This window comes from Neopsephotus bourkii, unplaced genomic scaffold, assembly GCF_033783945.1.
Source record: "Neopsephotus bourkii isolate Nb327-2 ecotype Australia unplaced genomic scaffold, CSIRO-AGI_Nbou_v1 NB_479, whole genome shotgun sequence".
In the NCBI taxonomy this organism is placed as follows: domain Eukaryota; kingdom Metazoa; phylum Chordata; class Aves; order Psittaciformes; family Psittacidae; genus Neopsephotus; species Neopsephotus bourkii.
Genome location: NW_026900980.1, coordinates 1,249,578 through 1,272,552, shown reverse-complemented (window position 1 = coordinate 1,272,552; position 22,975 = coordinate 1,249,578). Strand labels below are relative to the sequence as shown.

At 40.5% G+C, this 22,975-nt stretch overlaps 1 protein-coding gene across 1 annotated transcript in view; it reads left to right on the top strand.

Moving 5' to 3' along the window:
- The first annotated feature begins 512 nt into the window (after window positions 1-512).
- Window positions 513-22,975, top strand: part of COL1A2 (collagen type I alpha 2 chain) — a 38,609-nt gene continuing 16,146 nt past the window's right edge. The window contains exons 1-29 of the mRNA XM_061350076.1: window positions 513-722; window positions 2,875-2,885; window positions 3,527-3,544; window positions 4,207-4,242; window positions 5,837-5,920; window positions 7,275-7,331; window positions 9,377-9,421; window positions 9,525-9,578; window positions 9,882-9,935; window positions 10,328-10,381; window positions 10,890-10,943; window positions 11,227-11,280; window positions 12,943-12,987; window positions 13,135-13,188; window positions 13,295-13,339; window positions 15,766-15,819; window positions 17,342-17,440; window positions 17,526-17,570; window positions 17,679-17,777; window positions 18,306-18,359; window positions 18,458-18,565; window positions 19,410-19,463; window positions 19,568-19,666; window positions 20,520-20,573; window positions 20,950-21,048; window positions 21,815-21,868; window positions 22,530-22,583; window positions 22,710-22,763; window positions 22,858-22,911. Of these exons, the coding sequence (XP_061206060.1) occupies window positions 653-722; window positions 2,875-2,885; window positions 3,527-3,544; window positions 4,207-4,242; window positions 5,837-5,920; window positions 7,275-7,331; window positions 9,377-9,421; window positions 9,525-9,578; window positions 9,882-9,935; window positions 10,328-10,381; window positions 10,890-10,943; window positions 11,227-11,280; window positions 12,943-12,987; window positions 13,135-13,188; window positions 13,295-13,339; window positions 15,766-15,819; window positions 17,342-17,440; window positions 17,526-17,570; window positions 17,679-17,777; window positions 18,306-18,359; window positions 18,458-18,565; window positions 19,410-19,463; window positions 19,568-19,666; window positions 20,520-20,573; window positions 20,950-21,048; window positions 21,815-21,868; window positions 22,530-22,583; window positions 22,710-22,763; window positions 22,858-22,911 (1,716 nt within the window). The 5' untranslated portion in view covers window positions 513-652. The remainder of the gene's footprint in view (window positions 723-2,874; window positions 2,886-3,526; window positions 3,545-4,206; window positions 4,243-5,836; window positions 5,921-7,274; window positions 7,332-9,376; window positions 9,422-9,524; window positions 9,579-9,881; window positions 9,936-10,327; window positions 10,382-10,889; window positions 10,944-11,226; window positions 11,281-12,942; window positions 12,988-13,134; window positions 13,189-13,294; window positions 13,340-15,765; window positions 15,820-17,341; window positions 17,441-17,525; window positions 17,571-17,678; window positions 17,778-18,305; window positions 18,360-18,457; window positions 18,566-19,409; window positions 19,464-19,567; window positions 19,667-20,519; window positions 20,574-20,949; window positions 21,049-21,814; window positions 21,869-22,529; window positions 22,584-22,709; window positions 22,764-22,857; window positions 22,912-22,975) is intronic.

Genomic DNA, 22,975 nt, shown 5'->3' with positions numbered 1-22,975 from the left:
TTCAGGGGAGAGCCTGAGCAGAGGACCCAGCTCCCTCCCGGCTCCCCAGGGCGCTTCGCCGCCGCCATCGCGGTTGGGTCCGCAGGCCCTGGACAGCTCCTGCTTTGAAAGCCGTCGGAGCGGCCTCCCGGCCGCTGCCAACCGGCTGCCCGGCGAGGCTCGGGGCTGCGCAGCCCTGAAAACCCCGGCGAGGGGCGGGGGAACGCTGGAAAAAAAAAAATCCCTTAAATAAAAAAACGGGACGAGGAGTCAGATTTTCCTCCCGAAAGCCTCAAAGTGTCCACGTCCTCAAAGCATGGAACCAATTTACGGTCGCCGCCTCTCTCCCCCCCCACCATCCTCCCCTCCGCCCCATCCCCTCCGCTGCCAAGGCTGCCGCGCCGGGCCGGAGACACGGGGCACGTGACGGCCTGGGAGCCGCGCAGGCCCCTCGCTCCCATTGGCTGCGCGGGCGCCGGTGACTCGCGGGCCCGGGACCCTCCTGCGGTATAAATAGGGCGGAGCGGGTCTTGATTAATTTAGCATCCCGGGCAGCAGGTTTCCGCTAGGGTTGGAGTTACTCAAGACTGTATGCCTGCGCCCCATAGGTAATAGCTAACCACCGACCCGGGGGCTCTGCACCACAAGGAGTCTGCATGTCTTGCAACTAGACATGCTCAGCTTTGTGGATACGCGGATTGTGTTGCTGCTTGCAGTAACTTCATACCTAGCAACAGGCCAACGTAAGTGCTTTCAGCTTGCTCGTGGCATGGGGGGTGTCAGGGGATGGCTGTCCCTGACAGGGGGGTCAGGAGGGGCTGACCCTCTGCGCTCTGTCCAGACCTCTTTCTCCACGGATGGTAGCCTGCGGGGAGCTGCTGCTTCCCAAGCTGTAAAGACCAGCTCTTACAACTGCCACCACCTCTGTCCCGGATCAGAATCCAGCTGTTTTCCCCTCAGAAATAGAAAACGGTGGCAAACGGCCAACGAGGACCCCCCTCCTCACCCAAACCCAAAAAAGACAGATGGGCTTGTATCCAAAGCAGAATCCTAGCCCTAATCCAAGCGCAGCTGCTTAAGGGCTAAGAGGAGAGTGTGCGGCGAGCGGAAGAACCCAGGCTGCATCCAGACTACGCTTTTGTGAGACTTGAGGCACGGCTCCGGAAGCGGGGAACCGGGTGGAGAGGGAAAGCAGTGCCTTGCCGTTCCCCTCCGAGGGGAGGCCGGGAGGCTCTGTGCGGGACCCGCGCCCACCGCTGCCGCCGCGGCCCCGCCGCTGTCCGCTGGTCACAGCGGCGCCGCCTGGCGGCCTAACGGGATCCGTGCTTGCGCGCTCTCCGGCTCGGCCGGGGAAAGCCGTCGGGGGCTCCCCTGGTGGCTCAGAAACATTGAGCACGGCCTCCCGGGGGTATCTGGAGAGGGAAAGACTGTACGAGGCAGGAGGAGGGAGGCAGGGATGGAATAGTGCAGGGAAGAGGATTTAGTCCCCGTTCGTCCATGAGGGGGAATCGCAGCTCTCCACACACGTAACGCGGAGGGGGAGAACCGCGCCCCGCCCGCTTGACTGGTGAACCGAAGCGTGCCCCGTCTTCCCTGCCGGCAGCATCCCGTGCAGACCCCTCGCCGCTGTTCCTCCGCGAGACTAGCTTTGACCTGGGGTTTAGCTGCGTTACTGGGCGGGGGAGGGAGGGCGCAGCCGCCCGCTGCCCTCTCCTGGGGGCTCCTGGGAAGATGCCCCCCGTGCCCCGCCGGCCGTGTTGGGGCCGTTCTGAAGGGGCGGGGGAATGAGGCCTGTCCCGGCACCCCGGGGACATCCATCCCCCCCCGGGCAACGGGCAGCGGCAGCAGCGGCTGAGGAGACGGAGCTGTTCGCGTGGGCATTCCCCCCGCACCCACAAACCCCGGTTTTCCCGAAATAAGACCTTGTAGTCATCAGTGTCACTATCACCTGGGGGCAGTAGTGGTTTTAAAGTGGAGCTGGTAGAGGCGATCGGTGTTCTGCCGCGGTATTTTAGTGCTTTGTGGTGTTCAGCACTTCAGGTGTTGTTACCTGTCTGCTGGACTGCATGAAATCATCTGAATTTAATGTGATCATACATCGCCAAAGTGACACTTTGTGGAAAAACACCCCAAAACCTGTTAGCTGCGAGTCGAATTGCTGGCATTAAGTGTGGTGTGAGATATTCGTAGCATGGTAAGTTTCAGCCCAAAGCTAGAATTTTAGTTTAAATTTAATTCAAGCAACGGATTGCTTGAAACTTTGAAAACAGATTTTTGAAAATTAGAACCTCCAACTGATTAACAAGAGCATACTTAATAGTAAATAGCATGCAGAATGAAAGTTATTTCCTATTTGGTGTTTAATGGCTTCAAAGAGCTCTGTTACACATGCTGACGTTTTACAGGAAATTGTGGAAATAGGTGTGTTTGGATAGGACCATGCCCCATAAAAAGTGAGATGGGGCCATTTACATTCAAATTTAAGATTACTTCTACAATTTAATGTCTTCACGTGTCAGCCTGTCTGGGTTCATTCACTGGTTGCATGCAGACACATGTGAAAATATGTATGTGCATTTTTTTTCCATGGAGATACATTCAAGCATATTTAGAGCAGGCTTATAGAAGGTATCTGGCTTTTTACTATTTCATACATATTACTTGTTCTAATTTCATTAACAAGACAGTTTTGAGTTTGACAATCTCACTTGCGAGTCTTTGCAGTTTAAGATAATCACCTTAAAAATGAGAAATTACATTAAGAATATGTTCCTTGCATTAAGAAATGTAAATTTGCCATTTGACTTAAAAGCACTGAAATGTAGAACTTGCAAAAATAACTGAGTCCATGCTCTAATTATACCTTTTTCTTTTTTCTTTCCCTTCTTTTTCCAGATGTGAGTGAGGTCAGTATAACTATTTTTTTTTTTCTCTCATATGTGCACTCATCTTCAACTAACAGCCTAGACTTCTCTTTCGTGGCAGTGTTATTCATTAAGGGTAATGCCCAAGATGGTCATGGAAAGATACCAATTAAATCCTGAAGGGACTGCCTGGAAAGGTACCCACCCCAATTTCTCAAGTGGGATGGCCTTTTTAAGAGACTGCCTTCATAGGTGTAAAGACCATGAGGAGAAAGTAGCAGACCAGTGGTGTTTGGACATTATACCTGGCGGTTTGGATTGGAGATGGCTCTACTTTAAAGCCAGTCTTACAGTCTAAATTTCATTGCACAGAAGGATTATGGAAGAACTCAGGTGTGACTTTTTTTTTTAATGCCAGTTTTGTAGGCTGTAATACATATAAAATTGTCAGTCTTCAACAAAATGTTCTAACATAGTTACATGGATCTTTGCTAGATAATAAACTCCTAGCTAAATTGCTCCTAAATTATTATAAGAAGTAATTTAAAACCATAGGGTGTACTGAAATATACTGTACAGAGAAAAAATATGTAAGAAGATGAGTGCAAGTTTATATTTTATTTTAGTTTAAAATATTGAGAGAAACTGTATCCTTTTTAAAATCATCTTCGTTATTTTTCCAGGGAACTGCAGGGCGGAAGGTAAGCGTATTTATTTTTCTTGCTTGGGAATGGAGATGATATGGGATATTCTTAGGCAGATTAGTATTTGGTTGAATATAGGATAAAAGGAAAACTGACTACATTCATTATTTTCAGTGTTAGCTGTAGCAGAAGAACTGAAATGAGTATGAAGTAAAAAGGAGGGAACAGTAGGTGCAGCATCTTAATACCAGAGTAAATTCAAATATTGGATTTAAGCTGCTTTACCCAAGAGCAGAACTAAGCCTACCAAGAACTAAACTGTGTCAAAGTGACATTCTTGTTCAACCAGAGTTCCTTTGGAAAGATTTACATTAATGGAACACAAGCAATATCCATACAGGTCTAAAAATCTAAGTAAATTCTATTTTATATCTGAAATTTGCTGTTAAATGAGAGCAAATTACTCATTAGAGACTAAAACCAACTTTGCAAGTACTTCCGTGGACTGTGCAGTGATACTTTTAACTGATGTAGTAATGACAGTGATTTACATATTTCCAGTATCTTACTGTGGAAAAAGAATATACTGCCTGTGGAAAGTAGCAATTGGACCTGTATGTGCAGTCTGCTTTCCTTTTTCTGTGTACACTAATTATTTTCCCTGTGTTGTCCTGGAAAATTTCTGCAGTAACTCATTAAGTTTTATTTTCTTCTGGCAGGGCCCTAGAGGAGACAAAGGGCCACAGGGAGAAAGGGTAAGGAATTAGATTGACGTTCATTTGTTTGTGATCTTTGAACAGCCGTTGTTGGAAGACCAGAAGGGAAAAACTAAGTTTAGGCATTGATGTGAGAGTAAATTAATATACCCATAGAAGCTTTCCTGTACAATTTCATTACAAAGAAAGTTACCTATGTACCAAATTCTGTCCTGGCAATACGTCACCAAACGGTTGTGGTCATTGTGGCTGAGCAGATGTGGTTGAATTCAGACAGCAGCCTAGAACTCCAAGTAGGGGTTTGAAAAACTTTTTTTCACTGCCCACAGTGGAAATAGTGCATGAAAATGCAGAAAGGAAAGATGCAGCCTTTGAACAGTATGGTATGTGGATAAGCTCTCTACATCAAACCTGAATAGACAAAGCTAGCTTCAAGGATCATTCATTTTCTGTGCTTCCAAAGATGGCTTGAAAAAAGCTCTTGGCAGTTAGGTGTTTGTCATCTACCTTCTATTAGTCAAAGCAGACACTGGACTGTTAAAGGCTACTGTAAAGTAATCATAAATAAGGACAGTTGAATAATTTAATTGTAATGTTCATTCATTTTGCTGATGGCTGCTTTTCTGATTTGCTTCTGCATTATTGCTGCTTTTTTTTAAGTGGTATTCTGAAATTCACATCCTTATCTGGGCAGTGTATCATTATCATGTGTCCTTTTTGTATCTTGAAAATGAAAATGCCATAGTAGTGACAGGTAGCTCTTAAAGATTTGTTAGGTCATAATATGCTGACAAACATAATGGGAACTATTAGGAAGAGTGTATCTGTGTGGTCAACTGGGTATTTGCTTTAGTCTACCGCTACCTAAATTTATTTCATGAAATGAGATACATGCTTTGTCCTGAAGGCAGCAAGGCTGATCTTGCTCCTTTAGAAATCCGTAACTGGATCCAAAATACAGACCAAATAAAATACTTTGCCTCCATTGTCATGATGGCAAAACTTGAATATCTTTGTGCATCAAGGATGAAAGAATATACAGGAAAATGTTGCTGAATGCATATAATTTCAGGTTGTTGTAAAAGAAATTCCAGCAGTGGTAGCAGAGTGATAGCATCAAAAATACATAGAAGAGCACTGCTTTATTGTCATTGAATTTGCAATTGTAGCAGCAAATATTATATACTGATTAGAAAATGGTGCTCGACTTACTTTGGATCTATGTTAGTTCATACCAGTAGGGCTGACTTCTGCCAGTCCTTTCGGTCACATTTTAGGCTCTTGCTAGCAGAATCTGACAGGCTGTTTGGGTCCACGTGGGTTACTTGGGGTTTATGGGTCCAAGATTTGATTGCTTAAAGTGAAATTTCCCAATTTGGAGATTACGCTTTGGTAGCATAGATTCAGTATTGCCCCCATAAATCCCAAAGATGAAACTACAATTAATATCTGATTTGAGATGTGACAAGACAATGTAAATTCAGGCTATGCTCATTTTCTCATTGTTGAAAGTGCATATGTAGTACTGCTATATTATGTGCTGTAGGTGCCTGGCTGTTAATGAATTTCTCACTTCAGATATTTCTTTAGCTACTTCTAATATTCATTTTATAATCCTTTTTTTTGACTCTAGGGTCCACCAGGTCCCCCAGGCAGAGATGGTGAAGATGGTCTACCAGGTCCTCCAGGCCCCCCTGGTCCTCCAGGTCTTGGCGGAGTAAGGCATCCACACTTTCTATTACTGAAACCAATAATCTGTGCTTTGTGATTAAGACTAAGTGTACATCTGCTGGAAAACACTGACATTGCATTGGAGGAAAGTAGAGGAAACATTCTCTCGTGATCGGCAAAAAATTGATGGTCCCAGTTCCAGTGAAACTCTCCTTGGGATGTATATTTGCCGTGGCAAATTTGGATTCTGTATTCATCAAGGACTTATGCACAGGAGCAAATCAACCATGTTAATTATCATTAAATTTATACAGCCATAATGTGTATGGATTAGAAATCAAGTAAGTGAAACCTGTGCTGTTAAGCAGATAGAGAAAAGAAACAACACTTTGCGAGTTCAAGAGACAGTAACTGTATTGGAACAGGCTGAGGACTACCCTTAAGCTGAAAGTTCATACTTGAAAGTCCTTCAGGTTACTAGTGTATTTTCCTTTAGAATTTTTCATTTCTATCTGTATTCATGCTTCAAAACCTAAGTGGACTGTGTTGCATACACCCTTTTTGCAGAAGTGTCTATCATATATTCTCTGTAGAATGCTGGCTTTAACTCTTTGCTTGCCAGTAGCTCACACAGGGAGCGTGAAGACATAGTGTCTTATTGTTCAAGCTTAGTAAATCCTCCTGCATGGAAGAAAACTTTCTTGCCTTCAATATGTATAACAATATTTTTTTTCTATTAGCAAACCCCAAACTACTTTCACTGATTTCTAGTTTTAATATGCTAATAAAACAAGAAAAGAATTTTTGACTGTTTTGTATAGAACTTTTTTCCATTTTAGTGGAGAGAGAAAATGTACTAGATGCATATTTGCCTACAAAACTTATATGGATAGAAGATGAAAAATCCAGTGCAGAGTTTGTGAGGCTGCGTGCTTCTCAGATCTTTTTGAAGGTGGAAGCCCCACCTCATCGGGTAGCCCATCAGGGCTGGTACAAGGATTTTACTTAAGCAATGCAGTGAAAAAATATACACAACTTTCCTCATTGGAAATTAGGTAGAATGATTTGAGAGTTTCAAGAAAGTTTTCAGTTTTAAATGAGTACTGAGTTTACATTCTTAATTTTCAGTTCACACTATTGCAATGCCTCTCTGTCAGTAGTGCATAGATATTTGAGGCCACTGCATGGAAGGGCCTTCCTAGTAAAATCAATTTTTTTCTGGACACTTGAAAGTGAGTAGAAATGTATTTATGATAGGACCATGCTTGCTGAGTTTTACATATGCTACTTCAACGTATTATATAGCAAGTCTGATGGTAGTTACATGTAGCATGATAATTATCAACATTTTTAAAGTAAAAGTTGTAGTATGTTAATTTCAAACTTTTTATCACCTACAGAACTTCGCTGCTCAATATGATCCATCTAAAGCAGCTGATTTTGGCCCTGGACCTATGGTAGGTATATGATTTAGCACTTGATAACTTGCATAGGTAACACATTTGATATTTTCCTTTGAGTCTAATCCAGCTGTAATAATGCAAAGCATAGTGTTAAAATTAGTGTTTTGATCATATATTGAGCCAAACTACATTGATTCTTTGATGTAGGACAATGTAAAGTGTTTGAAATATAGCCCTAGGATTTGAAATGTGGTCTTGGGACTGCATATTTAATTTGAATATAGCACTTATGGGCCTTGTGCTTTAATTCTGTCTGTTGACCACACTTTCATGAATAAGTGAATCTTATAATCTGATGTCAGATAACATGTACATTGATACAGTATTACTTTACCCATAATGAGACAGATTGTGTTTTATGAATGAGATAAATTACAAAGCTGCTGTCTAAAGCAGACATCAGTCTAGAAAATAACTCAGTAGCTCAGCTCCAGTTGATGACCATTTTTCTCACATGGCTGTTAAACCCCCTTGATATCTTTGGATTGGACAGGCTCGATAGGAAATTGGCCACCACATTCATTTCTCCAAAACTGAATGTTAGTACTTGCTACAAAGCTATTTCTCAGGAGAGATCTGTATCTGTTACTGCATGCTATGTTCACATGGACATTTAAGAAGTCTATTGCCTCTCTACATGGATTTCTAACCCTTCCTGATGTTAGCAGATATTTTCAGTGTGCATAGACGGCAGAATATGGGTTAAATTCACCACACTTGCCAACATCACAGTCAATGCATCTGATGGGGGAGCAGCAAGATAAAGGCTGCTCAGGTTTATTCTGGGGCAAGTGCTTGTTTCCCTTCTCAAAAATATTGTAGTATTAAATGAATTTTTGAGAATATTTTGGCATCCACTTAGATACTAAATATAGGAAAATAGGAGTATCTTTAATCAAGTTCTGCCCTCAGTGTCTGACAATATGAAAATGTAGATGAAGATTTATTTGTGACAATTTGTCACAATTTCTAAGTTTCAATTTTTGAATCAGTTAGGGTTCACCTGGTAGGAACAGCAATAGAATCTACCTACCGTGAGGAATTTTTAAATTTCGTAAAGAAAATGTGAGAGATTGGGAATTTAGAAAAGGAGGAGAAAACCATTACGGAATATAATTTGTGAAGAGATTCACAGGGCTTATGCAGCACATGTGATTCAGACTGTTCAGAATTAGTTATCTTTCCTAGAATTACTGCATATTTTTACAGCAATTTCTGTTGTCACATCTCATAAAACGTTCATTTGGACAATAGGAGCCTAAATTAAATTTCACTAAAAGTTGCTTGCTTAGTAAAGCTTAAGACAACTATTAAGAAAGTGCAGTAATCCATGGAAATTTCCTTTTTAAGAGAGATTTTTGATCCTTTTTTCAAGATGTATGTAAATTCTGAATTCAGTCAAGAAGAGTATGTTAGTGACTGATTTTTGTAGGTGAAATGAAGAGAATTTAATAGAAAATAGAAGATAATGAAATATTTAAGTAGAAGTGGATCATTATTTGAAATAGACACAATATGTCCAAGAGTTGTTTGATTTCTTTCCAAAGTTGTGTGTGAACCTGCCAATTCATGGTAATACTGCCATTTATATATCTTTATTTTTCCCTTTTACGTCTCTAAAATTTTAATGATCTTTTTCTCTAACATCGTGTCTTGAAAATTATGATAAAATTGACAGGCCTCAAAATATAGTCTTTTTTAATCTGTTGTTATGACCCTCATCTTTAAACTCTGCATTTAGCTTACGGGAAGGGAGAAGGCACATAGAATAATGAACCAGTGCGCTTACTGACAAGCTAGAATAGATCACAGGGTTCCCAGCCATAATGGTATGTTCCTAATCACCTCTGTGCTAATTCATCCATTAGAAGATCTATTTGTACTTGGACTGCCTGTACAAATTCATGCAGAGCTCTTAACTTCCTCTAACTTGGTTTGGATGTTGCACACTGAAAACTGTAAAGCTTACCAATATTATAGATGAGTTTATATAATGGTGATTTAAAAAAACAATATGTTTTGTAATTTTTCTCCCCTAGGGTTTAATGGGACCTAGAGGCCCACCTGGAGCATCTGGACCCCCTGTAAGTACATTTTCAGCTCTCCTACAGATTGATAAACATTGACAGATCTGGAAAATCACAAATACCTTGTTCAAACACTAACAAAATCTCCCTTCTTCTGTAGGGTCCTCCTGGTTTTCAAGGTGTTCCTGGTGAGCCTGGTGAACCTGGTCAAACAGTAAGTACAGGTTTCACATACAGACACTGTTGGAATCAGAAATAGGACAACAAAGTAGGCTTCCAATGCTCAGGCCCCTTTCTCCTATCCATATGCACGTCCTTGAATGTTTCAATTGGATATTCCTGACTGGTCCTGTTACAGAAGCAGAGCTGAACACTCAGATTCAGACTCCTTCAGACTAGAATCATAAAGTGCAAAGTCAATTATGCTCTACCTGTGCCCCAGCTCAAGTCAGAAACCAGTGAAAAAACTTATCTGAGAAACTGATGCTTGAAGTAATCCTCAGTCTATTTTTAACAGGGTCCCCAGGGTCCTCGTGGTCCCCCTGGTCCTCCAGGAAAGGCTGGTGAAGATGTAAGTGGTTACTGAATGTTTCTCATTTCTTTTGGGGGTGTGATTCAACTCTACTACTAAGTCATTGTTAATCAAAACATTCAGTTGGCCATAATTTTTTACATTGTTCTCTAATACTGAATAGAATAAATAACTCCTTGAAATAATTATTTTACAATACAAGAGATGCTGTATGTTGGAGATGTACAGAAAAATGGATAACTTTAAAACTTCTTCAAATAAACTGTTTAACTTCCTGAGTACAGGGAGAAGGAAGCATGAAAGCTAACAAGCTGTCTGTAATTATTGAAAATGTGAGAAACTTAGACAATGTCTTTTCTTTTTAAGAGTGGTTTATGTTATTATTTTATTAAATAAGCTTTCCTTAGTGCATTTTTACTGCCTTTTTATAGGGCCACCCTGGCAAACCTGGAAGACCTGGTGAGAGAGGTGTTGCTGGCCCTCAGGTATGTAGCAGTCTGCTGTAGACAATGCAAAACAGTTCCATCAGTGAAACCTAACAGCATTCCTGAATTGCACCATTAACTATCTAGTAATATTTCTTATATAGATTAATCAAAATTCAGTTTGTACCTTTGGGGATATAATACAGTTATGTATTTGTTTTGTGTTCCCCCTCCCCAAGCAAAGCTAGTGTAATTAGGAACAGAATTGACATAGTGATGAGTTACATAGGCACAGATGAGGAAGCATCTTGGTATAGAAAGCTAAAACAGCTGTGCTATCACATGTTAATACATGAAATTTCTGAGAGTCAGAACTGGAAAATCAAGTTGATTACTGTTAGTCTTGGAACAAGTCTGGTCCTGGGAATTAGGGAATGGACTGTGTTCCTCACTTGAAGTATCACAGCCCAGATCTACCAATTAATTTTATTGAGACGTAGTCTTTTTCTTTCTTTTTAACTGCATTATATAATATGAGAAACAATCATTCATGCATGCGTGTTTTTAGGGTGCTCGTGGTTTCCCTGGAACTCCTGGTCTGCCCGGCTTTAAGGGAATTAGGGTGAGTATGTGCATAATTTCCCTGATTAGTTATGATTGACAGCACTTAAGTATGCTGAAAACCCCTGGAAATACCCTCAAAGTTAAGAGTGTGTGAACCTCTTTGAAGTTTTTACTATCTCCTGAAATGAAAGACTGATTTGTTTTGGTTTTTTTAAAATCTTAAGATTATATTAGAAAATAATCTTGTATGGAAAGAAGGCTTCGCCTTACAAGACTAGGAGTTTATGTGTAGCCATTTGTGGGAAAATATATATTAATATCTATTTTTCTACTTAATATAGGGACACAATGGTCTGGATGGTCAAAAGGGACAACCTGGTACTCCTGGCAACAAGGTAAAGATGACATCTGAAAATGTAGGATGCGTTTGTAGCTTTTCCTAGCAAAAGACATGAAGTCCCCTCCAATCAGTCTTCCATGTTGTCATTAAATATTGCCCAGCTTCAATAAACTAAATGTCAGTGGGTGTGCCTGTAGCAAATATGGGCACCTTAACATGAGAAATCATTCCTGGGGCCTTATTCTTGAGTCCTTATTAAAGTTTGTACTTCCTGTTGAGTAAGAGCATCAGAACTGAGCTCCTAATGGTTGACTACCCAGCAGCGCTTAAGATTGATTTTGCAGTCTCTTTTTATGGATTGTGTTTTGCATTTTGGTGGTGTTTTAAGGCACACTAAAATGAAAATATCTTAAGTTTTCTACAAAATTCTGCCATGTGAGGGACCTTCTCCAGTCTGCTAAAAATTTGGATAGATGCAGTGCTCTTCTGAGTTAAAGCTATTTGATCTTTACAGTCTTTTTCCCATTTTATCTTCTTTGGATTAGTGCACATTTGAAGTCTATCCTTAAAAAAAAATGTTTCTAATTATGGTCCAGAAACATCTCTATCACACTCTTCCTCTCTTGGTTTCTTCTATTCTGCCTCAGTGACTAATGGCAGTTTTCTTAAACACTACCACAATACTGGGTTGTAGGAAATTTTAATGCTGCTGACTTATTCACAGGAGGTTTATATTCAAGAGCTTTTCATATAACAATGAGAAGCTCAAATACTAATCCTCCCTCTTGCTTGTTTCTAAAAGCTTCACACTACTTGCTTATAGCGTTATTAATTGTAACATAGCATTCTGCAATATCACTGCAAGTTGTTAACCTTCAGAAAAAGTTTGGTCAAGAGACAGCAAATGCTCAGCCTGCCAGTGTTGGAGACTAAGGGCAGATAAAGCAATTAAGTAAAGAACCATTATTAGTAAGAGCACTAATCAGACTGCAAAACACAAGCATAATCAATGGTCACTTATGATGTAACTATGCTGAAAGCAGTGATGAAGGCAAACACGTGTTCTGTTTGCAGCATTTAAGACTACATGTATTCAGACATGTTCAGGATTCAAGGGCCTTAAGACTAATCTTGTCACTATAGACCAGCCTAGATCAACTGCAGCCTTGTTCAGAGCACTTAGTACTAAAGGGACAGGAGTTGTGTTTTAATGGCTGTCAGTCATACTTCAGTATTCTTAGTCCTATGTTAAAAATACCTGAGGCAGATCCTAATTTCCAGCCATTTAATAGGAACTTTGTCACCTTAACCTAAGGCAAAGTAAAGCACTATTCTGCTTCTGCTCTAGTTAAAAAAAAGCTGCTGATTGGTCCGAATTGGTAGTTGACTATCCAGGCCCTATCTCTTAAGTGCGTGCTACAGAGTAAATATCAGAATAAAGAAAGGGGGTGAACGAAGCTAAGATGGGTAGGTGAAGTGACTTGCTCTGGCCCTCCTCTTCTAAGAAGATTCCAGCTGGTCACATTCCAGTATGTGCAGGGACAGTCACAGTCTCTGCATCCTCCAGATTTGATATGCAGTTATTTTATACTGTGGTTCAGGTGCTACAGAAAACAAAGATAGTATCCAGCAGTTGAATATGTCTCTAGATGGTGCTGTGTTGTCTGTCCTAATCATCCTTTAAGAAATTCAAGCCTGCCAACTTTCTTTTTGATAGGGAGAACCTGGTGCCCCTGGTGAAAATGGTACCCCAGGACAACCTGTAAGTATTTACTGCTGCTGCAGAAAATGATAATCTAGCTAGCTAGATACTCTAATGTGAATATTTACGACAGAATTGCCTGGCTGCAGATCTGTATATCTTTGTTCAGTGAATGGATTAAATGAGTCAATTTAATTTGTCTTTTAGGGTGCTCGTGGTCTCCCTGGAGAGAGAGGAAGAATAGGAGCCCCTGGACCAGCTGTAAGTAGCTTCCCATCTGCCTGTCATCATGACCAGCCACTTGCTGTGGCATTCTCTTATCTTTGAATCTCTCTTCAAACTCTTTTATCATGTTCTCTCCTCACAGGGTGCTCGTGGAAGTGATGGCAGCGCTGGCCCCACTGGACCTGCTGTAAGTTTCATTCTTGATCTTTGACAGTCTGGTTCCATTAGGCCTCATGTCTCTTTCTGTTGATAAGAGTATTTCTCAGGCTTCTGAGAAGTTGACCATGTGGACATTCTTAACACAGTTCTTTGTTGCTTCATCCAAAAAGAACTGATAAAACATAAACCTTTTGCAGACAATATCCTGAGGGCAGATTTATAAAAAATGCATCTGTATCAAAGAAACCAAATATTCTGTCATTTGCACTGGTGAGTTCATAAGGGAACAGTGATCAGAATTCTGATTTCCAACAGTCTAACAGAACAGTTCTCATCCCAAAACTAAAGAGACTTTATGCCTTTTAGCAGATATATACCATGCACATGTTGCAGATGACTATAATGATATACACCCTTAAACTATTATATGCAGTCCAGGACTCAGCTTTGCACCTGCAGCATTGTCCTGTCTGACTAACAGGAGCTAACCTGCTTCATTCACCACCTGATACCTGAATTAGGTGAGCTAGGGTGGAAGGCCAGTAAGAGCCAACTGTCCTGATCTGAGTGGTAAACAGTAACTATACGAATAAGTGCTAACCCAATGCAGATTTGTCCCTTTAATAGGAATTACTGTCACCATAGCATACCACTGACTTCAGTAAATCTCATTTTTTTAGTGAAATAAATGTGTGTACAAGGGTATATTTTTGAAGCTTAAAAAAAAAAAAAGTCAGGAATAGTCCAGAATAGTTTTTCCTTCCTGATTTCAAAATTTAAATGAGTGATAAAGCTGTACTTGGTTTTGTTAACTTTGCTAACTCCTTGTCATTTGAAACATCTGTTACACTTTACTGTAGTAGAATGTTAGCATAGGTACTAATTTCACTTCATTTCTCCCATATGGGATAGTTCAAAAATACGTGGTTGGGCATTTAAATTGCAGGCAAACAGAGACCTTATAGCTGAGAGCTGATGTTACAGTTTGTAGTAGAACCAAAGCCTTTTAGCTATCTTGAAGGCAGTTGAGTTACTATAGGAAAATTATTCAGGAACTGCTGATTGCGGAGGTGTTGCTGGGAATGGGCAGGAGCAGGGAGTTGCATTGGGTCCCAGTGCCTATGCCAGGCTAAAGTTATTTTACACATACTTAGGTTATGATGCTGTAAACATTCTGCATAGCACTTACTATTGCTCTTTTTTTAAAAAACAAATAATGTTTTATTCTCCTTGCCACTGGGAATTTAAAACATAAAAAGGGTCACTGCAGTGGAAATTCTAGTAGTATATATTTACATACATATCTTAAAAGGCATTCAATCTTTTTTTTCTCTGTTTATGCAAAACCAGTGAGAATTCCAGGTACTCAGTTCATAAGAGTAGATTATAGAATGTTGGAAGCCAATTCCTCTTTGCTGTAGCAGCTGACCCATTAAATACTCTTGGATTTGCAAAGCAGTTTTATAATAATATTTATAATTGAAGTTAGCTTACAAAGAAGTAGATATCAATCCCCAATGGCTGTGAATGAGTTGAATAATTCATTAATAATTGAGTAAAAACCATCTCTTTGTATGCATTAAAAAATAATAAAGGCTATGAATCCACCAGTGTATCTTCTCTTGTGATGTCTGGGTTCTGTACATTAGGAAGCTTGTCCCATCATAATTACATATCTCACAGCAATAGCTAGATATAGCAGGATCAGTAGAAGTCCTTGTTCAAGCTGACATGCCCTTCATTCCCTTTGACATTAAACAAAACTGAACTTCACACAATATAACGAACTGGCATTGGAGTTGCATGTGTTCGCTGCCTCAAAATGTATGATCTAGGCATGAATCAAGATTTCTAATCCATTTGTGTGTTAGAATCGGTTCGTGCCCTAAGTTGCTGTTAAGCCTAATCCAGTTCCTAGTACTGACCTAAATACAAGTTATGCAAAGCACTGGCTTGTAAAGTGGTGCGGAGATCTTACCAACCCTCTGCCCACGGGTGAAGGACAACGTTTGTCATCAGTCCAGGGCTCTTGTGTGTGGCCAGTAGTCCAGAAGGACTACAGTCTGAAAGCTTACACAGTTACTCCTGCACAGTAAATGTGCTGGAAACAGCCACCTAAGATTTATATTTGGAGGATGCAGGTCTCCCCTTCATTCATTGTGGGACTGTGCAGCAAGACACCTTGTCTGCCTCTGCCCTTTCTCTGTTTATTCTTATTCAGGTGTTTGGCCTCAAGGCAAAGTTTTACAAATTGTTGTTTAAGTCACACTTTTTTAAAACTGCTATTAACTGTTTGTAGTGAACCACATTTGTCAGTTTGGAGTTGCAAAAGGCAACTGATATCCTGTGAGGGTAATGTGTGAAAATGTATTTTTTTAATGCTTACTTCAGCAAGCAAGATGTTTCTGTCATCACTGAATACCTTTACCTAACTGCTTCCCTTTAATTTCCTAGGGTCCTATTGGTGCTGCTGGTCCTCCAGGCTTCCCAGGTGCTCCTGGTGCTAAGGTATGAACATCTGATTCTACTGGTACATTTGGTAGTGAAGATGAAATATAGTGACTAGTAATGCCAGGTAGCAAAAAACACACCCTCTCTGTAAGGGGAGTGCTTCCTTATTAGTTGCAGATCAGGATGAGGATGAATCCCTGCAGTATTTGGAGAAGACCTGCTATGAACTCTAATTTACAATACAGCAGTTATTTCACAGATGAAAATTATCTTTAGGCAGGCTCAGGAAGACACATAACCTCTTCTTTTTTCTTACTGCTTCCTATGTGGTGCAGTTGTACACACCTTCGAAGGGTGATATGGATCATAATAAAGAAGCAAAGTAGCAGCTTACATCACTTCAGAGAAGCTGCAGCTGAGTATCAGGCTCCTTCCAACCCAGGTTCTTGAAATTGCAAGTGAAGAAATTGCATTGAAACTTTTCATGTTTAGGCAGCCCTGTATTTGCTCTTACAGAATGTGACTTAGATAATTCAGTTTATTGCCCGGATCTTAGCATTTTTACCTGGGTAAGAGTCTCATTATTTTGAATTTTTCTTTGTCCGGGGAAGGACAGAGGATTTGGGGCAAGAGTATTCCATATACTGCATTTACAAATTTCACTGACCATTTTCCAAGAAGCTCAGAGCTGGATGCATGTAGAGATAGTGTGATACAGTTTTTCAGCCTCATACAGGTACATGAATTCCATGTCACAGCAGATGAAACTCTCGCCTTGATCCACCTGTAGAAGAAAACAGAACGTTGTTTGCTAGGTCTCTTAATATTAACTGCAGGGAAGATGAGAAATTGAGATCCCATTCTGGTTATTCTTGTCAAAAGGCAAGACTTTTGGAAAGCATGATGTCTTCTCTGATGCAGATGTGAGTGTTGTTACAGCATGTAATTTCAAGAGAAGGCTGCCTACATGTCTAGGGTGAATTCTGACTACATAAGAATAGCAGAAGAGAAGTTCTTATAATATTCAGGGGTTTTATAGTAGACATAGTGAATACAAGCTTCTGAGAGTAAAATCAAGAGCCTTTTCCTGTAATTTATTCCACTGTGAACACCATCCTATAGCTGTCTGATCAGGCACCATATTTTGCATTAGTGGAATGCATCTAAGGTGCAAGATCAGTTAGGTCTCCTACACTGAGGCATCTCAGGCCAATGCTGGAGGCACATGGCTGCAGATAAGACCAGAATCTTAATTCTGATGTTCTAGATCAACCTTCTTTGTAAACCTTCCAATAGTGAAGCTTTTCAGATACGGTGAGCATCTGTTGTTCCTGTGTTAGCCATCAGCCTTGAAGGAGCCTAGCTAGACATCCCAGCTTCGGTGATGGAGCCTAGCTAGACATCCCAGCTTTCAATAAAGCTCTTAGCCTCTTGATTTCCTGGCCTCTGAAGCGGGAATATATATAAATATACATGATTATCTTCTTAACCTCAGGATAATACAGGATTGCTCCACTATTGCCCTAACACTGCTAATATTGTGTGCACTGACAGAGGGCTCTGTCCTTCTTGCAAACAGGGTGAAATCGGACCTGCTGGTCATGTTGGTCCTAGTGGTCCTGCTGGCCCAAGAGGAGAGATTGGACTTCCTGGCTCTAGTGGTCCTGTTGGCCCTCCAGTGAGTAACTTGCCAGACTTCATCTATTGGCAAGTGGGTGCACTTGAGACTCTGAAATAACCATTACTGTTATCTTTCTTAATAGGGGAACCCGGGTGCTAATGGTCTTCCAGGGGCTAAAGGTGCAGCTGTAAGTACAGCCATACTCACACCTGTTTGCTCTAAAAAAACCCAATTCAATTAATGCAACAGAAAAGATAATGGGCTCATAATAACTTTTTTCCCCTCTGCTGGACAGGGTCTTCCTGGTGTTGCTGGAGCTCCTGGTCTGCCTGGTCCCCGTGGTATTCCTGGTCCTCCTGGTCCCGCTGGTCCTAGTGGTGCTAGAGGACTTGTGGTAAGTTACTTTGTGTATTATATGCCTTCATTTGAAAATTGGTCACAGTGTCCTCTATTGTAAAAGATTTCCTCTGGATATATTTTTCTCTTAAATGCAGGCAATTTTCTTGCTCCACTATAATTAAACTTTGCAGTTCATTTCTGTGCCTCGCTGCTTGCTTCAAATGCTGAGACTTAAGAGGTTCACTTTGCATTCACTTCGACTGCAAGGTCGTTGAGCTGTGTCCGTGTTGGTAGTATCAAGACAGATGTGGCAGCAGTCTCACAAACAGGCTCTCGATGGGTATCCTCAGTATAGGGACCAACCCTGAATGTGTAAATTACTGTCATTTCTAAGCATCTTTTAACATGCCTTTTTTCATGCCTGTTAAGCCAAAAGCAGTTTATGTTCACTGGCCATGTATGACAGTAGAGGAAGACATGGCATTAGGTGATTAAGAAGTGGTTGGATTCATGAAAAGCTGTTGAGGTAGAAATTTTTGAAATAGTGCTTAATTCTATGATCTCTTTTTGTTTTGGACTCTAGGGTGAACCAGGCCCTGCTGGTCCCAAGGGAGAAAGTGGTAACAAGGGTGAGCCTGTAAGTATGGCAACATGTGAAGTGTTTTTCAGTGAAAAAGCCTGATAATATCCGTAACAAAGCATCCTATTTTTTTTTTTTCTCTTTGCCTGAAATAGGGTGCTGCTGGACCTGCTGGCCCTCCTGGTCCTAGTGGTGAGGAAGGCAAGAGAGGCAGCAATGGTGAACCTGGCTCTGCTGGTCCCCCGGGCCCTGCTGGTCTAAGAGTAGGTTTTCTTTTTCTGTTCCAGAAGTAGAAGCAAAAAGGAAATAAAGCTACAATCACAAAGGCAAATTATAAGTAATTAAATTTACATTAGTGCTATTAAGCAGAGATCGTTTGCAGTTTTGAGCATTTTGATTAGTTGGGACCAAACCTACTTTTGCTTTGTATTAATGGTGTTTACTATCTTATCCTTGAAGTAATTAGAGGTTGCTTTGATTTATCCACTGTATAATAGTGAATTATCTTTGATTACTCTTAAAGCTTTGTGATGGGTTTAACGGCTTAAAATAGAAAATTGCCTCACACATAATGTGAGGCAAAACATTTCAATTCGAGTGTGCTGGTAACCTTTTCAGTCGGTGGGGAAACCACTCCATGAACTTCAGGAGGTGTCTGGTTTCATACATGGAAAGAATTCACAGGAAAATAATAGGGAAAATGGCAGTGTTTCCACCAGATATTTCTTTTTGGTAGAGATAAAGATTCAGTGTTGCACCTTCGGTAGGTTTTACAGAGTCAGAGAGAAGCCAGTAACTCTCTACAGAGAAGTGAACATGAGACTGTGTGGGCCAGGTTGTGGGATCCTAGCTGCTCGCTAGGGCCATTATTAGATTACAGTGAACAGTGAAAATACTCTGATACAAGCAGATTAGAACTTGCAGAAATCTAAAGGAAGTGTATTTTTTCACAATATACGTTTACACTGAGGTGTGTGTGCTTAGGCCTGCACTTAGCTCAAATTCAGTGGACCTGCTTGGAAGGCTGAAATTTAGTAAGCACTATACACTCCACAAGAACAGATCTATTTCGTTCCCTTTCTAGATGTGTTTTGTGTTCCCTTGCAGGGTGTGCCTGGATCTCGTGGTCTCCCTGGAGCTGATGGCAGAGCTGGTGTTATGGTAAGATTTTTGTCTGGGCACTATTTCTAAATCATCTTCTTTTATACACAGATGTGTGATGCTTTTTGCTACCCCTGCCTAATTTCATGTATTTATTTTGGTAGGGACCTGCTGGTAACCGTGGTGCTACTGGTCCTGTTGGTGCTAAGGGTCCTAATGGTGATGCTGGCCGTCCTGGTGAGCCTGGTCTTATGGGTCCAAGAGTAAGTTTGAACTATGTGATGTAAGTTTGAACTGTGCAAAAATAAAATTACTTACAATTTAGGGGCAAAATTATTCAGAAATCCAACTGCAAAAATTCAGTCTGTGCTAACAACAGGGCACTTCCACCACTCTATTGAAAAAGCATCCATGAGGAAATGATTAAGAGGCATCAAAATGTTTCTTGAAATAAGATTTTTGTGTGTGGTGGCGTTTGATTGCCTTGTCTTGGAGCAGTGGTCCCTTGTACTGGATACTGCATTGACATCTGAGAGGGGTTCCACTTATGATTATTTACAAGGTATGATCATTGAGATCGCAGCTGAAGCATGTGTGTCCTCTTTAACTAATTACAAGAAAAGCAAACCCTACTAAAATGATGTGAGATGGCTGTTCTCAATTATTTCAATTTTGCTAATTATTTCACTGAAAACAACCATCCAATTTTAGTGGTGCTGACTGCAATCAGATTATGTCCATGCCATTGTCCTTTATGCTCTTTAATCTACTCTTTCTGTTCTACCCCACTTCATGAAGTGGAAGTTTTCAATGCACATGTGAACTATTAGGCATCTACAAACATTTAAGCACATTCTCTGCTAAAGTACAGCCTAAATTACTTTATCGGAGTGAAAAAGGCATTTACCTACACTGGTTTTCAACTGGCATGGGAGAGCATACTACCAAATTAAACTTGTTTAGATGTAAACTTGATGAGGCGTACAGCCCTGTTTCCACAGCATATGTTGATAACTTGGTGTCTGCGTGCGTATGAAGAAATGCAGAAAAAAAAATTTGGTTAATTGTTGAGTGAGTTGCTTTCCTTCTGAAAACATGAAACCTTTTCTTTCTCAGGGTCTCCCAGGTCAGCCTGGAAGCCCAGGCCCTGCTGGCAAGGAAGGTCCTGTTGTAAGTACTTTGGTTTTCATTCTGTTTCCCCATTGCATGTAAAACATCGACATAAAGTGAGATTTTAAAAAGCAGAGATCTCAGCAATGAGCTCTAACACAACCCTTTGTAAAACCAGCAAGGTTTTACCACCATATTACTCACAACATCAGTGAGAAACTTTCCATTCAATTCTGTGGTCTCAGATCAAGCCTATGTCCTGGAAGAAGAAATACACAGTTCTACAAAAAAGGACAAAAATGGAGAAATGCATGAGGATGCAATGTATAAATTGTTTAAAAGTTAAATGGCATTTGCTTCCTGTCAGTGCACATTTCTCCTTAGTCTGAACTCTAATTAGAATACCCCAGCCATTTAATAGTATTTCTTTTCCTAGGGTTTCCCTGGAGCAGATGGTAGGGTTGGACCAATTGGTCCAGCTGGTAATAGAGGTGAGCCTGGCAACATTGGATTCCCTGGACCAAAAGGCCCCACTGTAAGTACAATACAAAAACTTTCTATTACTATTTCTATTACTTTCAATTACTATTTCCAGACTAATCTGTAGGTCCCCCACTGTAACAATCAAACACATCCCCCTGTGTCCTCCTGTACTGCTTACTGGATGGCATCCAAGAGTTCTGTTTTACATTATTTTCCAGTTTTCTAAAATATTATTAACAATGAAACAACAAATGACAATCAATTTAATTAATTTAGGAATATTTGGACATTGAAATTATTAGAATAATATATATATGTATTTTCTGCATGTTTGTTTTATCATTTCTGTATAAACACTTCAGTAAAAATTCTGTAAAACTTGGCCACCAAGCTTAAGTTTCAGTTCCAGAGCATTGTTATGTGTGGAGCACAATCCAAAGCTCACTTAATTTAGAAGAAGAGCTACCTGTGCAGTGGGGCTCTTGACATGTCACACAGAAGACACATATAACAATAATAATCTAATGGATTTGTGTTGTTGCTATACGTATACACATATATAGACACATACATATAGTGTACTACACGGTGTACTGTGCAGAGTGTCATCAGTTATGATCTCAAAAAATAAAGGAATGGAGTTTTGAAAACTGAGCTGTTCCAAAAGGCAGATGGAACTTGCAGGTGTTTTAATTAGGGTTAAAGAAATATTACAATAAATGCCCTGTCAAGGAGTGGATCAGTGTCTCTTTAGTAGCTTAAACTGAATCTAACATGAAGTCTTGGTTAACTTTTGTATCTCTTGCTTTCAACTTCAGGGTGAACCTGGCAAACCTGGTGAAAAAGGCAATGTTGGTCTTGCTGGCCCACGGGTATGTGGATATGTTTCCTCTATCAACCTCCAGAGTTAAAAAAGTAGATTTTCAAAACCTCTGTAATAATATAGCATTGTCTTCTGTGAGCATGAATAGAGAATGAAATAGAAAAGCACTTGGGAATGCATTTGTCTAGCTTCCTGTGAGTTGGAACAATTACATAAGGGATAAATGAAAACTACCCTTCTTAGGTATTAATTGGGTAATAAATTATGGGGTATTAGCTTCCTATGAAGAGGAAAAAATAGCGCTCCCTGTCCAGATTCTTAAGGACAGTGTATAGTTTCTAAGTCACCCTTCAGTTTCCAACTGAAATTTCCTACTTCTTACTCACAGTTCAAAGTTAACCATTTTTTCCATTTACGGGATCAAATAATTGGTCTGTTGTAGGAATAACACTATCAGCAAGGTTCCCAAAATCTGTAATTCCAAAAGAAGTTCCCTTAAGGATGAACATGCTGCAATAACTAAAAGAATCACCAGAATTTAAAATTAAAGCATCCTGAGTACCCTTCGACAGTGAAGCTCTTACAATTAAATGGTTATGCTCAAAATATAAAGCCAAAAACCTTTTATTTCAGCACAGAATCACTTTAGGGAGATGTTATTCATAACAAATCAAAGCTTTGATAACATCTTTCTACTTGAACACATTTAGGGTGCTCCTGGTCCAGAGGGAAATAACGGTGCTCAAGGTCCTCCTGGAGTCACTGTAAGTAACAGCTTCTGCACAGATCCAGTCTGTGAGTTACTTTTCATTAATTAGACTTACAATTTTTGAATCTGTTTTCCTGTGTTTTTCCTTCCAAGTTAATACCTTGGTTTTCATTCCATCCAGGGCAACCAAGGTGGAAAGGGTGAACAAGGTCCTGCTGGCCCTCCTGGCTTCCAGGTAAGTAACTATGTGCTCTGCTCAATCTTATCTATGGTTTACCAAGCATCTTAAGAGCTTCTGCTTTATTTTATTCTTGTTTCTTTACACTTAGGGTCTGCCAGGTCCCTCAGGTCCAGCGGGTGAAGCTGGTAAACCAGGCGAAAGGGTGAGTGACAGATACAGTGTTCCACAAGTAGGGGCAGGCATTGCATAAGCATTATGTTTACAAT